Source organism: Octopus bimaculoides, chromosome 3, assembly GCF_046866305.1.
Source record: "Octopus bimaculoides isolate indiv1 chromosome 3, ASM4686630v1, whole genome shotgun sequence".
Classification (NCBI taxonomy): Eukaryota; Metazoa; Mollusca; class Cephalopoda; order Octopoda; family Octopodidae; genus Octopus; species Octopus bimaculoides.
The window spans coordinates 139,003,893-139,028,892 of NC_142930.1; the positions used below are offsets into that span (position 1 = coordinate 139,003,893).

General features: G+C 36.4%; 1 protein-coding gene across 4 annotated transcripts in view; it reads right to left on the bottom strand.

The window, feature by feature from the left end:
- The window catches only part of LOC106868471 (uncharacterized), a 374,724-nt gene that overhangs the window by 186,897 nt on the left and 162,827 nt on the right, over positions 1-25,000 (bottom strand). For all 4 annotated transcript variants that reach the window (XR_016241222.1, XM_089349730.1, XM_052966721.2 and 1 more), the window contains exon 5: positions 798-932. Coding sequence is in view for 3 of the 4 variants with exons in the window: in XM_089349730.1 (XP_089205856.1) it covers positions 798-932 (135 nt within the window). In the remaining variant the exon portion in view is untranslated. The remainder of the gene's footprint in view (positions 1-797; positions 933-25,000) is intronic.

Genomic DNA, 25,000 nt, shown 5'->3' on the forward strand with positions numbered 1-25,000 from the left:
GATATGAGATGAGCATCTATCATAGGCGGCTGAAAATTTAGCAAGGAGTTTCTCATGCCAGACATAATCGAAAGTCTTGTTATTGTCACGACAATATAGCTTTCGCCAAAGTCTATAAAACTTCTGGCGTGTAATATAGAGCAAGTCTATGGTAGATTTCGTTCAAAAGGAAGCCATACAGGCGGTCACTGAGGTGGGAGGGAGATTCGAGGTGATGAAGAGGGTGATTACTGACAATTGTTTCCTAATGACTGCTGAACGATAGGTTAATAGTTTGGTGGGTCAGTGAAGACGCCTTATAGCTGAATTGGGCATATTGAATTGTGTATTTAAAACTGGGATAGACTTGTAAAGATGGAGGGAAATTATATACAATTTAGCGAGGTAGGAACGTGTCGTGTGAGGGTACAGGAAAAGGCACCGTTAAGACTGATGCTTTTCAGGTTGGAGTGATCGGAGGAGTTATGGCCCTTAGCAATTGCGTATGCGTTATAAACAGGGAATTCGAAGGAGGTGAGACTGGAAAGTGTTTTATTGAGAATGCGCAGTGTAAAGTTGAAGGCAAAGTGAGTAACAGATATGGAGATCCCGTTTCGGTTGAGTAGTTTTGGTAGAAGAATTCTGTCTTGTTGACGCAAAACAATTCAAATTGTATTCCAAGCATGATGATTTCGAGTTTCTCTGGAGTAGCCTGAACTTTCTTCAAAAACATACTTGAAGAAGTACGTTATGCATTCAGACTACTGTGAAGAAAGTGAAAAGAAATTAAATGAATTTATAAAAAAGATATCACTTACTTGCTGAACATCCTGTTAGATTAAGTCTTGGGATATAACCCATTTTACAAATACAGTGTCCCCGGGGTGAACACTTAGAATTTGTCATAGCACTGGAACAGTCGATGTTTGAAGAACACAAGTCACCAAGCCTACCTGAAATTTGATAAATAAAAGAAAAATCAGTTTGTGCACGTATCACAACAATAAATGGCTAACATTTGCTTTTTTCCATGCTATTGATATCTGCTTGTTTTCTGGAGCCTCTGTCACGTACACCCAATATGAATGGGTGATGAGTTGCTGCCCGGGTGAGTAATAATGATTTTAAGATATGCACAACGATACACATTTTGGGAAAGAGAACAGTCGATAAATTGATGCCAGTATTTGAGTGGTACTTACTTTACCGAGCCCAGATTGAAGAAATGTAATGTCGATCTCGGCAGGATTTAAACTCAAAATTTAGAGGGACGAAACTAAATACAGCAAGGCACCTTAGTTCAGTGAGTAATCTCTATATGATAATTGCCGATATAAACACTGGGTGATTGGTTGGCTGGTTGGTTGGTTGGTTGATTTCTTCGCTCACGCTTTACAGTGTAGCGAGAGAAGGGGAGGGAGTGAAAGAGTGATGCAGAGAGAGTTAACATAAGAGGTGTAGGATGTGATCATACTTCGTTTAGTGGCAGACAATGTGTAAAGAACGCGATGCACAATGAGACAGAAAGAATCATAGAGGAGGAGGAGGAGGAGGAGGAGGAGGAGGAGGAGGAGGAGGAGGAGGAGGAGAAATGGGTGGGGAGGAGTAAATGACAGAATAATTAAAGAGACAGATAATCAGACAGAAATGAAAGCACAATATTTCAGAACAATATAATAAAGTATTAAAAAATATAGAAATAAAATTTATAAAACAAAATAGGGGGAATAAAAGTGGAAGAAAGATTAGAGGCGAAGGTGATAGGTAGAGAAGAGACAGCACGGATTATTGAAGAAATTAAAGCATATCACATTTAAAAAGTTATTTGAAAAACAATGAAAATGATGTAATATGGACAGGAATCACCGATTGGAAAGGTATTTAAACGGTTCGAAGTGCAAAGCATAGTTTATATTCATCTCTCGAAAAAATGTTTTATTGAGACGAATGAATATAAATAAAAATATGTTCGAACCGAATGTAAACAGGGAAATATGTTTGCATAACTGGCCTATCAACTGTATGTATACATTACATATGGTGCATAGATATCTATTTAATTTATGTTAATGGTATTGTATGGCTGTGATCATTGCTGGTTCTAAATATGTAGTATTTGAATCAATATTTGGAAATAGAAGTAATGTTTTTACTGTACATAAAATCAATTAGCAGCTGAATAAAATTATAAAATTTCGTGATAATTCCATTCCATTATGGACAACTGCATATAAATGGTCGACTCTATGGTTGTACATAGGGAAAATTTAAGTAAACTTTTTAAGACGCTTTGCAGAATACAGATATTTTTTAGTACCTCTATCAGTTGTTTTTCGTTAAAGAAATTTCGACAAAGATATTTCGATCGACTATTTTCAATTTACTGTCGAACATCACTCACGTACGTACATGAATAAATATATTCAAATTTCATATACAGAAATATGTGTGCGTGCACGCGCGTATGTGTGCATGCCTGTGTGTGCATATGCGCGTTTGTGTGCCCACGTGTGTGTGTGTGTACATATGTTTGTATGTATATGTATACACGCATATATATATGTGCGTGTGTGTGAGTGTGTATGGATGTATACATATGCATATTTACTTAGACAGCCGACAACTGATGAAGGGCCCTTCCCGGTGTTTACTTGTCCTGTTTTCCTTTCTTCTCTCGTTGTTTACGTATTTCACTCGTTTTTCCCTCGTTTGTTTACTATTTCATGCTATTTGCACCGTTGGTGATGTCCTGTACCCATATATGCATGTATGTAGATATATATATATATATATATATATATATATATATATATAAACAAATAGTAAATGAGTATATGCATATATACGTACAGGTATGTGCATACCGACATCCACCTGTATGTATAGGTGCATATCTGGGTACAGGACATTGCAAACAAACGTAGACGAGAAAACACACAAACCACATAGAGATCATTCTACTTCATCAGCTACCCACGTTTTAACACCGGCGTTTCGACGAGCTTGGGCAGGACGCGTAGATATATATATATATATATATATATATATATATATATATATATATATATATATATATATATATATATATATATATATGCATGTATGTAGATATATATATATATATATGCATGTGTATATACATATATATGTGTGCATGAGTATATGCATAAATATATATATATATACATATATATGCATGTGTAAATACATATATATATGCATGTGTATATACATAAATATATGTACGTATGTATATACATCCAGAAATAGATCGACACCTCCATAATGCGCGGGAGGAGGCTACAGAGAGAAAAATGTGTAACTAGGAAAAAAGCAAAAGGTGTGCTTTACGTCTATGTGAGAGGATGCTGAAGAGTGATAAGAGGAAAGGCAAAGACGAGTGAAAGAGAGAAAGACTGTGAGATATCAACAGGTTATACATCACACCCAATCATATACATAATCATATGCATCAGTCGGCAGATGCATTCAACGCGTACTCATACATAAGTGCACATGCACGCACACCACACACATTCACACACACACACGCGAGCGCGTATGCACATGTTAGTAACGGACTGAAAGAATGATTACTCAACACAGGACAGGTAGATAGATTAAATAATTCTTTTTAAGAGTGTTTTATGGATTCTCCGGCACCATTGGTTTCCTGTAGGAAAATCTTCATTTATTCAACCTGACTTTTGAAACACGAATGCTACTCTTCTATTGAAAAGGATGAAAGTGTTATGCTAAATCACAGATGGCATGTGATATTAATAATATAGAATAAGTTATGCATCAATCTATAAAGAATTTATGGAATATATGATGAATATATAAAGGGAAGCAACATCCAAGAACCATGGTATTGTGGATTTTTTCCTTTGTAATAAACTTGGAATATGATAAATGCAGTAAAATGATTATTAGAACCAATGACTTTAAATATGCATACGCGCATACGCACATTTACACATAAATATACATAAATAAGCGTACGGATATTCATATATAAATGTACATAACTATGCATATGTATGCATTAAGAATACACGTAGATATATACACATATTTATGTACAACGTAAACGCACGCATGCACACATACATAACCAGAAATATGTGTATTATAGCTTTAACATTTGTTGCTGGATTGTTGCCATGTGTGAGTTTACATGTGATGGAACTGTGCTCTATAAATGTTTCAAGGTTTGTTTATTTAGGGAATTCGGTGCCTCCGATTACAGTTATAAAAATATGCTGCTGCATTTATCATATCCGAAGTTTATTACAAGGGAAGTAACCAATAATACTGACCCTGGATGATTGCTTCCCTTTATATATTCATTACATATTCCTTATATATTTATGCGTGGAGGTTCAATGGCCCAGTGGTTACGGCAGCGGACTCGTGGTTTCGATTCCCAGACCGGGCGTTGTGAGTGTCTATTTAGCAAAAATGCTTAAAGTTCCACGAGGCTCCGGCAGGGGGTGGTAGCGAACTCTGCTGTGCGCTTTCACCACAACTTTCTCTCACTCTTTCTTCCTGTTTCTGTTGTACCTGTAATTCAAAGGGCCGGCCTTGTCACACTCTGTGTCACGCTGAATATTCCCGAGAACTACGTTAAAGGTACACGTGTCTATGGAGTGCTCAGCCACTTGCACGTTAATTTCACGAGCAGGCTGTTTTGTTGATTGGATCAACTGGAACCCTCGACGTCGTAACCGACGGAGTGCCGTCGTATATTTATGCATAACTAATTCGATGTTATTCATATCTCGTACCATCTAAGGTTTCACATGCCACTCACCTCAGATTCAATGGCAAAGTGTCACTCGTTCTTCGAACTTTGATTAAATAAATACAGATTTTTCTGCAAGGAACCAATAGTAAGAAGAAGCAACCAAGCTATTCGTGCGCGTGTGTGTGTGTGTGTGTGTGTGTGTGTGTGTGTGTGTGTGTGTGTGTGTATTATTTACAAGGCAGACAGACAGACAAAATTATGGTGACTGCAACTTCTTTTGAGAAGACCAACTCTTCAATTATTAAATGCTGTCAACCAATCTCAAATGACCTGAAAGTCTATCTTTAAACAAATAGACCCTACTGCAGATGTCACAAGCATTTTCAAGCAGAAAAGTGTCTGGGATTGAAGTCGTCTTGTTTACGAATGCTCATTTCAAGATGGATTGTTCGATTGTCCGTGTTTCAAATGCCATTGTAGGTTACATTTTTCCAAACAGATCGATTTTCTATCATCTGCTCCCAGTCTTTAATATTCTCACTAAGAGCCATGAGGTTGCTTGGACGGCAACTCTTAAACTTTTCTTAGGTTTCTGTCTCGGACGTTTACTAGGTTGCGAAACAGCTGCTCAGGTAACCTGTCATCCTACTTCTTAGTAAAGTTTTCCATCCCAACACATCTAATTGCTTATGAGGAGCATTTCAAAATTGGATGTGTTGGCTTGCTGAAGAACAACGGAGTATGATGTTTAAGATCCTCCAAAGGCAAATTTCATGGAGTCTTTTCAAAGCCTTGGTTTGACGACGATACACATGAAACTTAAGTATATATATCCATAAATATATATATAAGCTCGTGCTAATATATGAAAATACGCATGTACATATGCATACAGACACACACGCTCGCGTAAGCATAAGTATACATCAAAATTATTTCATTGAAGATCTGTTGATACGACGTAAGTTAGATGAATTTTCAAATTAGGCGTGAAATGAGAATTTCTGTTCACATTTAATTTTCTCAATCCGTAGATGGAAATATACAAGTATATCTGTGCGGGAATATATTCTCTTTTACTCTTTTACTTGTTTCAGTCTTTTGACTGCGACCATGCTGGAGCACCGCATATATATATATATATATTATATTTATTATATTATATTTATTATATTATATTTATCTTATGATATTTACTTTACTTTATATTATACTCATTTATTGTGCTTTTAATATTAATTTTTCTATATGTGATAGTGGATTTTCATCGATGAGTTCTTGAAAATTGGTTATTTTCCCTAAAACTATATATATTTTATATATACTTTATCTATAAGGCTCAATTTAATTTTAATTTTTTATAAATTGATTTTAATTGAGTTTTTTACCTGTAATTTTGGATTTTGTCCCTAATAATATTATATATATATATATATATATATATATATATACATATACAAACGTGTGTGTGCATATACACACACACACACACACACATATATATATATACACACTCACGCATACATACATACATACATACATACATACATACATACATACATACGTGTGTGTATATATGTGTGTGTGTGTATGTATGTATGCATGTGTTTATGTAGCTATATATAAATGTATGTGTGTGTGTGTGTGTACTTTCAACATTAATCTTTCTAGAAAAGATTGACAGGCGAGTCATTGCTGGAAAACATGGTGCATGCATACACCCATTTCCTATTTTTGATTTGATAGCATTACATATATAGCGGTATTCGTTTACGAAACGTCGTAACTTTTGCAGTATTGTCCTTGAATTCTATAGGAACTCTATAGAGATAAACTTAGAAGTGAATACATCGCACTGCTACGAAATTGTAAGGCACAATATTAACTTGTAAACCTTTAATATATCAGATTTTCAAAATGATGTACTGTATCCTTACCAGCAATTAAAACGTTCGTACCAGTTGCCAGGAATGTGTTTAATATGTAAATTAGTCTATCCAGTTGTGTTACACCGCTAAACTTAGTGAGAATTTAAGCAAAGTGATCGTGGTTGGATGTGGTGCTGATGAGAGAGCAATAATTCTTGAAATATGCATGTACACCCATTACCTATTTTTTTTCTATGTTCGATCGCATTGTTTACAGATGTATTCGTTTACGAAGCGTCGTAACTTGCAGTGCTGATCCTGAATTAACCAGGAAAAATCAGTCAACTTGAAACTCGACACCTGGAGAGGCAAGTCGTTGCCTCCCAACAGCGTCGTAGAACGTTGGACGGAGGGCCCGGTTAAACTTCTCGGAGTCTGCTTTGGGCCAGATCTCCAGATAGAGAAAAACTAGAGCGAAGTCACAGGCAAGGTGACTGCCCTGACCCGGACCTGGTCTGGGAGGATGTTATCCTTGCTAGGGATGGCGGATGTTGCACAGGTGTTTATAGCATCTGTGATAACCTACCGCCTAACCATCGTGCCTTGTCCCAAGTTGTGGCTGATCAAGCTCCTATTCCGCATTTTGTGGAAGGGGGAACCACCATTTGTGAGGTGTTCTATCTGGTACCAAAAACCGTTAAAGGGTGGGTTAGGGGTGCCGTGGCTGATGATGCGCATATTTACGTTGAGGCTGAGGCATCTCTGGCTCTACCTGGATAGTGAACAGGTGTGGCCACCGCACGTTAAGTTCCTTTTTCCGCAATTAATGCCCCTGCGGTACTTATGTTCATGGATCAGGCATAGACCTAGAATGGGCGAATGGCAAAAGGTGGGCAGAGAAGCACAAACTCTGCTCTCCCGGGTGAATAATACCGGCAGCGGAGCTACCACTTCAGATTTCTATAGCGGGTTGGTAGAATACAAATCTGATGACGTCTTGGGGGAAACTCTAGGCTTCGATAGAGACTAGTTAATCAACCTGTTCGGAAGGACATTCTGGATAACTTCCAGAAATCCCTGGCTTGGTTGTGTTACCAATCAGCTTTACCTGGTCGAGAGAAGGTGTCAAGGCACGGTTTTGGCATCCCCGCCCCCACGTGCCGTAAGTGCAGGCGGGACAGTGAAACTGTTCCGCACGCCTTCGTGCAATTTGTGGAATTAAGGGGACTGATAGCCTATGTCGAACAGCTGATGTCGGATACAGAAGGAGTACAGCTATCGGCTGACTCCATCATCAAGATCGTACCGCCTTCCTCCTCAAATAAGGAAAGAAGGAAAGGGAGGCGTGTTTTTTTCTGCGTAGTAGCCATATGAAAGATACAGTATGAACGACGCGTAGAAGAGGAATTGAAACACGCAACTTCATCTCTAGATGCGGGTTGGTTAGTTATTTCAACTACCACCTGCTAAGAAAAATCCGTCTGGAGAGAAAGTGTCTGTCCCAAAGAGTATTTACGAAAAGATGGATGTCTGTAGTAAAGATGCTGCGAGCAAATGGCACCGAGCTAGAGTAGCCAGTCAAAAGCGAATAGAAAGAAAAAAGGGGGAAAAACAAAAAATATTGGGAAAAAAAGGAACTGGCGGGTTAATTAGAACCCCAAATTTTATTTCGTACAGAACTCCCCCAAAATATTTAATGTTTAAATTCATATCATTCGATTTCATTGTAATATTATTTTTAAAGTATCAGATTGTAACACCGATTTTATATTGTAAGTGTTCTTGTATGTCCCCCTCTGTGTAATCCCCGTGTGGAATAATAAAGAAATATGTTACAATCATCTCCTAACTTGCTAGTGTGATTGTGTTTGCGGCTGTGTGCCTACTGTTGCTCTGTTATTATTGTTACCGTTGTTGGATCTTCTTACTGTTGGATTGTTATTACTGTTTCGCCTACAGGCTTGTGGATTTTGTTTGTTATTCTTTTCCCCAGTTTAGGGTAAAGAGTTTTGAAATGGAGTGTTCACCAGAACACCTCGGGAACTATGCGTCGGCGGCGGGTAGTCGCGCAACCAACGATACGAGCACATTGGTGGCACGAAAGGTGACAATAGATCTCGAGAAGCTAGAAAGACACAGGGAGCTATTTCAGGAGGGGGAAAGTCTAAGGCTGACCCTTTGTGTTTAGCCCCTTGTGGGTAATAAAGAAATCGTTGTTAGAATCATTTGAAATGGAACTGTCAAAGCGCGATATTCGAGCAATTTTGCTATTCGACCTCAAAAAAGAACGTAAAGCAGCTGAAACTTCTCGCGATATGAACGAAATGTTTGACGAGGAAATGATCAGTGAGTGGTCAGCTCGAAAATGGTTTAAACGATTTTGCAGTGGAGACCTGAGCCTTGAAGATTGTGAGCGTAGTAGACGCCCATCTGTCATCGATGACGGTCAATTAAAGACCGTCATTGAGAAAAATCCACGTAAAACCACTCGAGAACTGATAAAAGAACTTCAAGTTAGCCAGAAAACTGCTTGCAACCATTTGCATGCGATCGAAAAATCAAAAAGAATCGACAAATAGGTACCATTCGGTTTGAATGAAAATCAGAAAATGCGCAGATATGAAATTTGCTCGTCGCTTCTCCGTAATTAGACCGATCCATTTCTCGACTGTATTGTAACTTACGATGAAAAGTGGTTTCTGTACAATAATAATAAACGTTCTTCGCAGTGGTTGGGCCAAACGAATCACCGAAAACCTTCTCTAAACCCGAACTCTTCAACAAGAAGGTTATAGTGACTGTTTGGTGATGTCCTGCTGGACTCATCCACTATAACTTCTTGAAACCCAGAAAAACCATTACTGTAGAAACATATTGCCATGAAATTGCCAAAATGAACGAAAAACTGCAACTCCTTCCTCCCAGACTGGTCAACAGAAGAGGGCCAATCATTCTTCACGATAATGTTCGACCACAAGTTTCACTAATGACCCTCTAGAAGTTGAGGGAACTTGGCTACGAAGTTCCTTCACTTGTTTCAGTCATTTGACTGTGGCCATGCTGGAGCACTGCATTTAGTCGAACAAATCGACCCCAGAATTTATTCTTTGTAAGCCTAGTACTCATTTCTTCGTTCTCTTTTGCCGAACCGCTAGTTTTCAAACGATGGTGGGGGGATAAACACAGACACACAAATACATACATACATACATATATATATATATATATATATATATATATATATATATATATATATATATACAGGTGAGAAAGTTGGTATGTGAAAGCACGTGGTTGGATGTATAAAAGATAAGAGTGAAAAAACTACAGAAGGCTTGTGTTACTTGGTTAAAGTATATATTTAAATTATGTCAGAAAAATGTTAGAAAAATGTTAGAAAAATGTTAGAAAATCTTTTTGGTATATAAACATTGTATTTTGAGAAATAACCAGTTTTGTGTTGTCTTTTCAAATTTCTCTACTTCATTGTTTCGTGTTCGCTCCAGTCTGAGAAAGAAGAGTTCTAGATAGAGGGAGGTAATTAGGGATTTATTCCGGTATAGGGGAGATAATCGAAATCTAGGAGGTGGTAGAATTTGATTAATTTACCATGGTTTTGTTCTATATTTTTTCCCCTTTTTTTCCTCAGTGGGGTGATGAATTTCCTTATTTAAATGTGTTAGCAATGGTTAAGTTTGGGTTTGTATTTTTGAATGAAAAAGGTTTCCTTATTTAATCTAATCTGTGTTGGTGTTTTTAATGGCACATTGATAACAAGGAAAGATTATAAATTGTGGTAGCATTTGTTTTGCGCATTTCTCAATATGATCACTAAAAGGTATCATTCGGTATTCTGGGTGTGCAATCTGCTGGCGGTGCAGAGTGCATCTACGTCTGAGCGATAATCCTGTGGACCCTATGTAGTTCTCGTGGCATCCCGAGCATCTTATTACATAAATAAGATTTTCTGAGGCACAAGTAAAGTTAGATTTAACTTTGAATTTGTGTCCCTCTTTGAAGAGGAATTCTGAACCTTCTAGAATGTTTGGGCATGTTGCACAATTTGGTCGACCACATTTGTTTACTTTCGCATCTGTTGTTTCGGAAAATAATTTTGCCTTTGTGAGGATCTTTTTCAGTGATTTTGGTTGTTTGTGGTTTTTGATGATTTTGTGTGTGTGTAAAATTTCCTTTAATTTGGGGTCCTTATGTAGCATTGGTATGTTTTGGGTGATGATGGTGAAGGCTTCTTTGTTTCTGGGGTTGTATGTGGATATGTACGGCAGTATTTTCGGGGAATGTGTGTTGCTGTGTTTAACTTTTCTTATGTTTTCTATGTTAATTTGTGATGCACGTCTGATTCCATCCTCTATGAGTTGAACTGGGTAGTGTCTGTCAATTAGTGTGTTTTTGAGTTCTTGTAGTCTGTAGTCTCTAGTATTTTCTTCTGACACTATTGTGCATATCCTTCTTGCAAGGTTGAAGGGGATGTTTGTCTTGGTGTGTCTTGGGTGGCATGAATCAAATAGTAGATATTGTTTGGCGTCTGTGGTTTTGTAAAATATATCCGTTTCTATTTTTAGGTTTATTTTTTTAATTAGTATATCCAAGAATGGGAGCTCCTTTTGGTGGTACTCCATTGTGAACTGTATGTTCCGAATTCCTCTTCAAAGAGGGACACAAATTCAAAGTTAAATCTAACTTTACTTGTGCCTCAGAAAATCTTATTTATGTAATAAGATGCTCGGGATGCCACGAGAACTACATAGGGTCCACAGGATTATCGCTCAGACGTAGATGCACTCTGCACCGCCAGCAGATTGCACACCCAGAATACCGAATGATACCTTTTAGTGATCATATTGAGAAATGCGCAAAACAAATGCTACCACAATTTATAATCTTTCCTTTTTATCAATGTGCCATTAAAACACCAACACAGATTAGATTAAATAAGGAAACCTTTTTCATTCAAAAATACAAACCCAAACTTAACCATTGCTAACACATTTAAATAAGGAAATTCATCACCCCACTGAGGAAAAAAAGGGGAAAAAATATAGAACAAAACCATGGTAAATTAATCAAATTCTACCACCTCCTAGATTTCGATTATCTCCCCTATACCGGAAGAAATCCCTAATTACCTCCCCCTAGCTAGAACTCTTCTTTCTCAGACTGGAGCGAACACGACACAATGAAGTAGAGAAATTTGAAAAGACAACACGAAACCGGTTATTTCTCAAAATACAATGTTTATATACCAAAAAGATTTTCTAACATTTTTCTAACATTTTTATAACATTTTTCTGACATAATTTAAATATATACTTTAACCAAGTAACACAAGCCTTCTGTGGTTTTTTCACTCTTATTATCTTATATATATATATATATATATATATATATATATATATATATATATATATATATATATATATAGTAGAAGACACTTGCTCAAGGTGCCACGCAGTGGGACTGAACCCGGAACCATGTGGTTGGGAAGCAAGCTTCTTACCACACAACCATATGTATGTATGTATGTATGTACCTTCATACATATTCGAGTGTAAAGTTACATTAGTGACCCAAGGGCCGACAGTTTTGGTACATTTCTCTTATAAAACAGAAACGTTTAGTTTGATAAGGGAAGTGCACAAAACTCACGTCTCTGGAGTCATATAATTTTAGAGCTGAATAGAATATGTGTGCATCTATCTTTGTGTGTGTGTGTGTATATATATACATATATAGAGAGAGAGAGAGAGAGAGAGAGATATAGAGATAGATAGATAGATAGATAGATAGATAGATAGATAGATAGATAGATAGATAGATAGATACCCTTTACTGCGAAAAATAGAAACCTGAAACTTTGAGTAATGATAAAAGGAAGCATCAAATTCGAATAAATGAATAACCTAACTGCATGCATTAAGTACATTTTCTCCCGTTTGGAGATTTAACGCACACTGGTGTGAGTGCATGTACGCACGCACTCTAATGCATATTCTTGTAGGTGTGTGTTTTTGTATGATGGGTATGGATATGTCTATAAACATATACGTATTCTAATGTATGTATATGATGCATGTATATATATATATATATATATATATATATATATATATATATATATATATGTATACAGGCACACACGGGTATGTGTATATATATATATATATATATATATATATATATATATATACAGGCACACACGTGTATGTGTGTGTGTGTGTGTGGGTGTGGGTGTGTGGGTGTGTGTGTGTGTGTGTGTGTGTGTGTGTGTGTGTGTATTATGTGGTAATGCTTCGAGAAGTAGAAAATCATTCAATTAGTTAAGAGAATAAAGGCAATCTTAAATTAAAAACCACAGATCTTGCAATTATAGCTACCCAGGGTTTCCTGATCGAAATTATAATTTATTGCGCCGTTTGTCAGTTTTTCTTTTGAGTAGAATAAAGTTTAAAACAAGAGACACATTCTAAATAAAAAGACAAAAAGGAAAAATACAAGGGAGATAACCAACGTTACAATAATTCGATGTCAAGCAGACGTAACCCAGATGTTAATAGATTACTAAGTGTCCGGTGATCTACTTTTAAATTCCGACATGATGTATTTTTTGACATGTGGACATAAAGAAAAAATCTCGTTCTTCGAATGTACGCATTCGTTTGGAAGTTCTCCAGTCTTAATAGATACATTTTTTTTTTCAAGCGAACACACTGAACATTTCTTAGATCCGTTAATTTAGGGTCTGGATTCAGAGAGGGTTTTCCCTTCGTTTTAAGTTTCCAAATTAAAGCCGAAAGGGTTGTTGAATATCTCTTATCACGGTGCCCAAAATTCGAAAGATGGATGTTATATCTTGGTTTAAATTTTCCTTCCACAACTCCGATATAACGTTTGATATTTGTACGACCATTGTCTGAGCTTCATAAACAACGGTATATTGCACTCCTGTCCTCGAGGACATTTAGATTTTCCTCTACGTCTGCATCCGGGTCAGGCTTGAGTTTATGGTCTGCTCCACCCTTTCTCTCTTAATGTTAGGACAAATGTAGGTAGAATATTCTTGAACTTAGTAGATATCCACTTCCCTAGAACCCATAGATACAATAAAATCTTTAACAGACACACGATAAAAGTTACCTTTTCATGCCCTCCTAATGTTAAGTCGTATATCAATAAGCAACAGACGACTGAAGCTGTGAACACAAACCTTTATGCTCAACAAATGCAGCGAGTAAAGAATGCTTTGAAAGCCTGCTACACGGCATTAATAAATCGAAGACGCAACTCCTACAGCGTGACCATTCCACAGTACACCATTCCCCATCCTGGAAGTGCTGCTTCACCTTGCCTACAGTCCAGATCTTGAACCGTCAGATTATCACCTTTTTTTTAGGCATGGCTCATTTCCTGCACAGTCGGAGTTTCAACAATGTAGATAAGGTTGAAACCGGGTGCAGGTAGTTTTTTTTGTCAAATAGTAAAAGCGTGGAATTGAGCTTCTGTCACGACGATGGCAAAAGACAGTAGAATATGTTGGGATATATTTTGAATAATGCTTTTCGTATGTAATTTGCTTGAACCATTAATTAAAGCTTGGAATACGAAAAAAACTTTAAACTCAGCCTGGTATATACGTATGTATGCATGTATGTATGTACATACAAACTTACATACATACATACATACATACATACATCTGTATATATACATGTATGTCTGTGTGTGTATATATATATATATATATATATATATATATATATATATATATATATATATATATATATATATATATATATATATATATATATATATATATATATATATATATATATATATTAGTATATATATTAAATTCCGAATGAAACACAGCTCTACTAATGTAAACATTATCAATCGCATATGCAGAATTTATGTGTTTTGTTTACAGGCCAAAATTGCTGCATGATAGCGTCCGAAGAAAGCTCCCTGCACGATGCGGAGTATTAAAGAATACCTGAATGTCACAGACTCGGCGAGACAATCCACCTCAAAATCACCGGCAACATTAGATTCCGATATTACATATATATATATATATATATCAGAGGCAACGCCAGGCCATCGGCGTCATTCAGGCTCATCACAGATTTCGCATAGGACACATGCCTGCTCGAAGAATTTCACGTTTTTTCCGCTTTATTTCTAGCTCCAAATGGCTTATTTTTTATATCTAGCACTATATCTTTCTCCATTTCTAAGTTAAGGGTTAAAATAAAGCAACCCTGCAAAGCACAACTGATCTTTGCACACAGACGCGCAGAATAACAGCAAGCAAATAACGACAGCGGAGTGCACAACAAACATCAGCGATCTGATTTTCGCCTGTACTCTTGACAAGAGATGTCAGTTAGTTTTTTTACACCGACCAGGCTCGTTCGTATTAGCCCGAGTTACTGGATAAATATTGTAGAACGGAAACTTTTCATAGATTGGAATTTAAATACTAATCTCTATAGAAATTTATTGTTGCAAGAAAACATTGAATTTGAGTTAATTTTAATTTTTACGATTATAGATAACAACTCGGTCTGTAACTGCTGAGCCCGAGTCAGGCACGTGTGAACGACGTCTGCTACGAATAATATTTTTTGACACAGGACACTTCTAAGACAACATCAGACGCTGAACGAAAATAAATCGAACTGCGACCAGGCTCAATAAAAGGAGCCCGAGTTATAGGCTGAAATTACATACTTTAAGTCAGTGTTGGTAGAAACTGTATCAGCTTGCAAATACACTTTACTAAATTTATACTCGGTCTAAGCCCGAACAGCCCGAGTGCGGGAGTCGCCACTGATATATACATATACATATACATATACATGTGTGTGTATGTGTGTGTGTGTGTGTGTGTGCAAATATATATGCGTGTGTATACATACACACACACAAATGTGTGTGTGTGTGTGTGTATGCACACGCATACACACATATGTACTTTAAATTTCTCCCACACCAGCTTTCAGTCATTTTCCAGCTACATTAATTAACACTCTCAACCCCAGACTTCATGTTGAATAACACGGCTCAGGGATTTCAGTGTCGCCGAGTTACTGCCCTGCTGTTTATACACCCCAGCCAACCGGAACTTCCCGGCAATCTAACGCGATCAACGTTATATTATATCATATTTACAACAGTGAATGTTCTTTCATCTCCAGATAAGTTTTTTTTTTTTTTTTCTATAAAATATAGAATATATAAAACAATCTATATACACCTATGAATTTTTTCAAACAATTTTATATATACCTTTCTCTCAGTGATTTTCTCCTCTTGAGGGAAATTTCTCCCTTCACCCCTTTTATTTCTTAGCAAACCCTATTTCTCTCTGCCTCTTAAACTAAAAACCACTGCACATGGCAGCAGCGGCGGTCACCAGCCAAATTCCAAACGTATATACGTATGTATATACACATACACACACATATACACATATCAACTCATATTAACAACAAAATAGCAATGGTACTACTAAACATATATAAAAACAAAATTATAACAACTATATATACACTACACACACTCATATATCTATACCTATATTCACACATACATATTATATATTCATATATGCATTATACACATACGCACACACATATATGCACACACTCATATGCATATACGATTACATAAGATATATATATGCATACATAGTCACATATTACATGCATATACATACATACATGTATAAAAGCTGAAACTTCGATATAATTGTCGCCTTCCCTTGTAAAAATAAAATATGATACTCTACTAAAAATTAAGTGATACTTCAATGCTTGCTTTTTTTATATATATATATAACTATACATAAAAAACAAGCATTAATATGTATGTCTGTATGCGTATATGTATATGCCTAAACACACAGACATATATACACACACACACAGTCACACACACACATACACACACACGTGAATACATAGGTGCAAAATTAGGTGGGGAAAATAATACTCGAATACCAAAAGTAAGGTGAAATATTAATTTTTTGAAGCCGAAAGACTCCACAAACTGTTACGCAGAGTTTCACGTAATCGATCATCAGAGAATATACGACTTTCTAATCATTGGTTACGTAAATCTCTGAATAACAGTTTGTCAGTTTGTGAAGTCTTTCCAGCTTCAATAAAATACCATACAGATGTGTGTATGTGTGTGTGTATATATATATATATATATATATATATATATATATATATATATATATATATATATATATATAATGTAATAAACAAGCACGAGTTTAGACAGACAGACAGATAGATAGACAGATAGATAGATAGACAGATAGATAGACAGGTAGAAAGACAGATAGACAGACAGATAGATATAAACAGGCATTAGTGTTATTAGTATTTATACAGATATAGAAACATATATACATGTGTTGTGTGTTTGCGTGCGTGAGTGCGTGTGCGTGTGTGTGTGTGTGTGTGTGTGTGTGTGTGTGTGTGTGTGTGTGTGTGTGTGTGTGTGTGTGCGTGCGTGTATGTGTGTGTGATAATAATATAAGTATGTATCTGTGTACATTTGTCTAAAATGAAAACAAAAAAAAAAGATACAAAATGAAAAGTTTATGCTTATCGCAAAGCTGGCTAAAAGATCGCAGATCGCCCAGTTGACATCACACCGTACGAAGAACTGAAAACGTTCTTGGTTGTTTGAAATGTTTTGCTTCCTTTAAAAATAGACATCAGTAATGACAGTGTCTTGCAATGACACGATCAATTTTCTTCCTCGATTCTTTTTAGTGACAAAGAATGGCATACAGGGAATTATAGATATTTTATTCCTTGTCGCGGTGTTGTTTGTTTTGGTTTCTGTGGAGTTTCCTCTCTCCCCCACCTTTATTTATTTATGATTTGGTCAAAGATAGAAAGGCAGCGCATATGGTCTTTTGCATAGCGTTCAAAATTAGTGACAGTTAACCTAAATGAACTCTACTAAAGACACCCAATGACCAATGACCAGATGATGGAAGATGTCAATAATCCAAGAACATGAACGTCCCCTTTCTCCGTCCGATGTGCTTCCTCGTATTTTCCATCTATTAAATTATATTCAAAAGGCTTTTTGGTTGTCCTTAAACACTGGTAAATGATATTTTTCGTGGATACCATTCAGTGAGATCGAATCAGAATCCACGTGGCTGCGAAGCAAACTACGTATCCATACAACCATATTTGTGACTAGATTGTGGGTCTGTTGTTAATAATAATCCTCGGTGTCCGGTGTGAGACGCATTAACAGTCTATTTCTTGACGATCACGAACATGTGATCAGATGTTTCATTTGTTATAAAATTCATTAAAAGGTTTTGGTATCTGTTGCGTGTGTGTGTGTGTGTGTGTGTGTGTGTGTGTGTGTGTGTGTGTGTGTGTGTGTGTGTGTGCCTGTGTGTGTCTGTATGTGTGTGTGTCTGTGTGTGTGTGTGTGTATGAAGATGATGTTTTTGAAGCCCACGTCAGCTCTCATCAAGCAAGCCAAGCCTATGATCACAGCCATTCCAGTTATGACCATTCCAGCTATATCAATTCCGTTTTTTTTTTATAAATATCGAACATCATTATGCAATGTCTTTCTTTTTTTCAAACCGGTAGAGGATAGGACATAAGGGATATTGGGCTGTTATTTCTAGCAAGTGAAGTAACCACATAGAAAGTCCTTTGCTGACTTGCTTAAATGTCTGTAGCCTTTGGATGGGAGGTTACTGGGTGCAGAAGATAAGGCAGTGTGTAGTGTGAAGATGTGAGTCCTTATACTCCAGGGGTGACGTCCTTCTTTTAACAACTGTTTGCTCTCCAAACTCTGCTCTTGTTCTAATTACTTTTAGGTTTGCAACATATTGACTGGGAACAGGAGCACAGGAGTACAAGAATACAGGACTACAGTAATTGTGTCTTATAATTAAAAAATAGTAAAGTATTAGCCCATCGTTATTTAATCCCAAAACAGTTCTGACCAAATGTCTTCCAGCCATTACCATCCGCGTTTTTGTTTTGAAATATAATATATTCAGCACTGCATTAGGCAATGCATCCTTTCTCTTTTAAGACCGTTGGTTGTGATTCGGAGATTTCTAGCTGGTTGCATGACCACTTACATACCTTGTTGTTGGCTCCTGTATGTATCTTTTTTAGTATGGAAGAATAACTGCCCATTGAATTTGGACAACTCCTTCGTTGTGTCTGTCGGTGTGTCCCTATCACAAAAATGAAAATCATATCTTCTTGGAACGATATATGTTGACAATTCACTCAAGTATTGTGTTCTCTTTATATTTTTTTCCGGAAGCTTATTTATTTTTCGTTCGTAAGAAACTCACTCAAGTTAAACAATTTTTTTCCTTTTTTTTTTTTTTTTGTTCCTTTGTCAATGAACCACATGTTTCTGATGTGTATTTCATACAATATTTTTCGAAGCTTGAATCATCTTCCACACATTTTACAGTCAGCTTTTCACAGACTTTTGCGGCCCTCATTAAACTAAAAGACAACCTAAAAAACATACTCAGAGTGTATGATATTCCTTCATTTGTAATTTGTTGTCAAATGGCTTCCATTTTCCCATTAAAACGACGTCAAATTAGTGCCCTTTATTGATATATATTACTTTTTCTTTGCATGTCATTCCGGTATAGATGAAAAAAAAAAAAACAATATTGAAAAATATTTCAACGACTTAATATTTCTTCATAATAACGTTGTACATATAGCAGTAACGGTTCTTGTTGGCGTGGGTGTTGGTGGTACTAATAGTGGTTATAGTAGTGGTGTTGTGCAGTTAAGATACGTGCGCTTGCAGATGGAACAGCTGCCGGGGTAGCCTGAATGGTATGACTGTTTGTTGTAAAATTCTTTCAAAACCCAAGTTACAAGTTTCACATTTTTTTTCTTATCCGTTATTGAAATTATTTCTTAATTGTTTCTTAATAAGAAATATTATCATCCAAAATTCTTCACATCCTATCAAATACTATCTCTTATATTAAACATTTCCTTTAGATTCCTACCATAAAGTTAGTAGTAGTAGTAGTAGTAGTAGTAGTAGTAGTAGTAGTAGTAGTAGTAGTAGTAGTAGTAGTAGTAGTAGTTGTTGTTGTTGTTGTTGTTGTCTCTGTCGTCATCGTCGTCGTTGTTCTCGCTTGGCAATGCGTAGCAGCCGAATTGAGAAAAAGATTTCCTGCGCAGTAGGGGAAATGATCCAGAATTGAGCAATTTTCCTCATTGAAAATAACGCATATAAGGTGGGAGTGATTAGAATGATAGAATATGTGAATATTAAAAGAGAGTGGTGAAATGACGTTTACTTTGAAAGCTGATCAGCCTTAATATGAGTTCTCACGTTAAAACGTGTATCTGATTTCTCAATGGAAAACCACCTTGAGTGCAATAAAATTTATGAATAATTCCAACATTTTGCCAACATATGTATTAATAATGGCCGCCGGTAATTTTGGCAGAGGAATTAACTTCCAATTAATATTTCGCATCCAGTTTACTTTTACAGATGGTTACTATAATACAAGTGGCTAAGTTTCACGCAAGCAGAATCAGCAGAAGACACTGTGTGTGTGTGTGTGTGTGTGTGTGTGTGTGTGTGTGTGTGTGTGTGTGTGTGTGATAAAACTGGACTCTTGAATTTCCTTTACAATCCATCTGATGGGCTTTTTATGCAGTTTCTTTCAACCAACTTTATTTTGAATGAGATAATTGGGCGCTGCTGCTTGGGCGCAGACGATTTAGCACAGGTGACGGGACATTCATCCTGTTTTGGCTATCGTGTTGGGGAAAACGTGCGCGTACACAAAAATTTACACTCGCAGATAGAAAGATATATATATATATATATGCATAAACGGCGGTGCATCAGCATGGCCGCAGCTTTCAGCTGAAACTATACAATATATATATATATATATATATATATATATATATATATATACATACATACATACATACATACATACATAAAATAATAATAAATGCGCCCTTTTAAAGCCTAGCCAGGCTCATGGGCCCGGTTTTCCGGTTTCAATGGCTTATGTGTTCCCCAGCTGGACGGGACGCCAGTCCATCGCAGCGTTACTCATTTTTGCCAGCTGAGTGGACTGGAGCAACGTGAAATGAAGTGTTTTGCTCAAGAACACAACGCGTCGCGCGGTCCAGGAATCGAAACCACAATCTTGCGATCATGATGCTGACACCCTAACCACTAAGCCACGCGCCTCCACCACACACACACACACACACATACACACATATATATATATATATATATATATATATAAACAATTGCAGTGTGGAAGATATTTATAAGCCATTTAAGAACACACAAAAACCGTTAATTTCACTTCAACATTTAATTTTCATTTGTGTCAAAATATTTTCGTCGGTTTGAAACCGCGACCTGTTCACTGACAAAACTTAGAGAGAGAGAGAGAGAGAGAGAGAGAGAGAGAGAGAGAGAGAGAGAGAGAGAGAGAGAGAGAGAGAGAGAGAGAGAGAGGCAGAAAGACAGAGAAGGAGTAAGACATTACAATTTACTTATTGAACAAAACTGACATACACACCTTTCCTCTCCTCGTGAACGTAAAAAGAAAAGCACTCTCACACACACATATGCACAGGCCACGAACATTTACACAACCAATGTGAATAGACATTGCTTATATATTTAATCCGGGATGTCCTGTGGATAGGGACTCTCCACCTTTTCTTGACATAGGGTCGTAGGTGACAAGTCTTGAAAAATGGATTGATTAAAATCCAATCTCATCATCGACACCGACTTTCTATACGTGTTAAGTAATACATTATGAGTCTTTTATCCTTTTCGTAGAACTCGTAGTTCTTATATTTACCAGAAAGTTCTGCAATCCTAGTGGCTGATTTTTTTTCGCTTTAATTTCTCTCATTAAACCTTCATTTTTGCTGTATAACGCGACTATCCCTCTGTCTTCTGCTTCCTTCCTTACTATTTTTGATTTGTCTCTTTTCGCAGTTTTTTTGGATCTTAGTTCGACCTGTTTTTGCTGATTTGAGCTTTCCATTTTTCTCTTGTTGTTAGTTGCTTTCTTTTCTTCTGTTTCTCTCTCTCTCTCTCCTCCTCCTCAACCACATAGGGTCGATTTGAGGTGGGACCCTTGGTATACGTATCTTTGACGTTCTCATTCCCATATATATTGGAATAAAAACAACGTCCTCGTTTCTGAAGATTTAACTGAGTGCATTTGTGCAGCTTCTATATCTTTTAGTCGTACTTCGATAGTACCAAACTTCTTCCCTCTGGCTAGGTATGTGATATCCTACCAGATTAGTTTCAAGCACTTCTCAACTTTCTCTTCGCTCACTCGATCATTTTTTTTTTCCTTTTAGACAGTAAGATTTTAAAATAATTGTTTTCTTTTTTTTTTTTCTAATATTAATATTTCTTCCGAGGGTTGAACTTTCGCAACACCGTCTTCGATTGTTATCATATCTTTGTACTTCATCAGGTCATTTTTGTTTGTCGATAGCTGGCAGGTTCCACCTCCAGCCGCCGACGCAAAACTTCTTTTTTGTTTATTTTCTTCTGTTTGAAGGCTTTTCACGTCAATATTCCTCTTTGCAACAATACACATTGATGCTTAAGGAAATTCACTTTCAGAAGAATCCGAAATATCGCCAAATATTAAACTTTCAATCTTTTTTGTCTCCTTGTCGGTTGACGACTCTTCGCCAGACGAAGTTACACTTTTCGGCATCTTGACAGCAATTAATCTTTCCCCCACAGGAGAAAACACACGATAGTTTTCGAACGAAGACTATCACACAAATAATTATAACAGGAAATAACACAAAAACAATAGAAATTTGCACTTACTTGCACTCTAATAATAATTACCAATAAATCTAAACCTACACATACTAAGTATTTCGCTCGGCGTGCTAACGTTTCTGCCAGCTCGCCACTTTATGCTCAGAACAATTTGCTGGCCTCAAGACGAAACCTAGTTTCTCCACGTTATTATTTTTTTTTATCAGTGATTCATTTAACACTGATTTTTTTTTTTTAACCAAACATCCGTGATAAACGAAGACAGGTGTATAGCATTTATTCTTGAATTCTTTGTATAACCTTTTAATAGACAGAGAATTAACTTCAATTTCATTATCATTTGATTTAGATAAAAATAGTAACAGTATAATTACAACGGTGACTGTAAGTTTATAACTGATTCAATGCCGTTTATCAATTATGAAGTTACAGTTTCGAGTTGAGGCAATGTATACATTCGCTAAACAACCGTTTTTTTTCCCCCTCCTAAATTACATATTTTATATTTTATGTGAACAACTATCCACATGTAACACAGATATCCACAATAAAAAAAATATAACATTCCAGACAACTTTTCTATAGGTTATTTCATTTTACGTAATTGTTTGAATCATGACCACGTGTAATTGTGCAGGTTTAAATTCTTTCGTATAATTCGACGTCATTATAGAAATATCGTTAAGTTCGTTGATCGCTAACGTTGTGCTGTTGAGTATTTGTCTGGGTTCTTTAGCACAAATAATAGATTTGGCTAAATTTTAATCGATCACTAAGTGACTGATTCTCGTTGAGCAGAATGGCACGGCGTATTCCTAAGGTTGACGTAAACGCAACAAATGGTTCGCGTAACGAGTGGTTCTCAACACTCGAAACATTATCTTCAAATGTGCAACCTCACACCAACGATCTCATTCCGGTTACCTTACCATCATCATAGGATTAACATGTCTTCAGTACTCAGTGGTGAAATTTATTAGTAACAATGAGATATGCAAGTGGTTTTTGATATGTTCGATCTAATCTTCAGTAATATACAGAATGGTCCAAAAGTTACGCACCAAAACATTTGACATTTTATTCCTATTGCGTTATTATTAGTTATTTTTATGATCATTATAGACGTCGCACAGTATACAATATCATGAGGTTGTTAGTTGAAGATATTGTGTCTACCAGGGGTTTGTACTGTTTGTCAAGTCACAAGGACCTCAGACAGAGATTACTTTACGCAATATGCGTGCAGTTCCAAGTAATGCCGACTTTTGCAATACATTTAGATTGTAGGGTATTTCTAAGGTTTTCAAATGTTTTTTTTTTTTTCAGATTGGGTGGTATTGAACCCAATGCTCCGATAACAATAAAGATAACCTTTATACTTGACTCTCGTAGCCGCCACATCTTAGCGATCTCAATTCTCAGGTCTCCATATTTATCAATCTTTTCTCTTTCTTTAATGATGATATGTTGATCTCCTGGCACTCCACGTCGTTTATTAGGCACTCTTGTCTGTTACTAAAGGTTACTATATCTGGCCTTCGGTGCTCTAACAACTTGTCTGTCTGGAAATCAAAGTCCCAGAGAATTTTGCCTTCCCCTTTTCGTCCATTACCTTTTCCGGTGTATGTTGGTACCAAGCACCCGTAACCTCATATCCCCACTTAACATTATTATGTTTTCTTTCATGCTTGCATGCTGAATGCCAGCGCTCTCATTTATTCCGAGGTATTTGGAAGTTTGTTCCTGCTCGAGTTCTTTTATGACTTTGTCAACATCTAACACCACTGAATATGAGGCCTCCAATTTCTCTTTCTGGAAAGTGGCCTTGGCAAATTTACCAAGACCAAATTCCATCCCGATGGGATTATTATAATTATGATAATGATAATAATAATTATTATTATTATTATTGTTATCATTATCATTATTATTATTATTATTATTATTATTATTATTATTATTATTATTATTATTATTCAGTAGCTTTATTTTTATAACGTGCCTTCACTTCACTACCGAGCGCAGCTCTGTGTGCCTTGGGTATGTGCTGTGGTTTGCTGTGATGCTCTTATGGTTACTGTATTGAAAGTGTTTTGCGTAGGATGTGTGCAGTGCCCAGTAGTGCAATTTTCTGTATGTTATATATATTTGTAAGTCCTGGTGTTTTTGTTATGTATTTGTCTGAACATTTTTTTTTATACCTAAGGCACCTACTATGATAGGAATTGTTTCTGTTTTTAGATTCCACATTCGAGTTATTATTATTATTATTATTATTATTATTATTATTATTATTATTATTATTGAATGAGAGAGCAATGAATGCCACCAAAGTGACACTGGGGTACAAATATACGAGGCCCAATATAGCCATCATGACTATCCGTCTGATAAGAGTACGCCAGGCACACGCATCACAACCAAATTTGCTCGACACGGTTTCCTTATATAAAGATAAACAACGGAAGACCTTGTGAAGTTTCTTTGGTCACCTCTCGGTGGAACTCCCCCACTGATTAGGGAA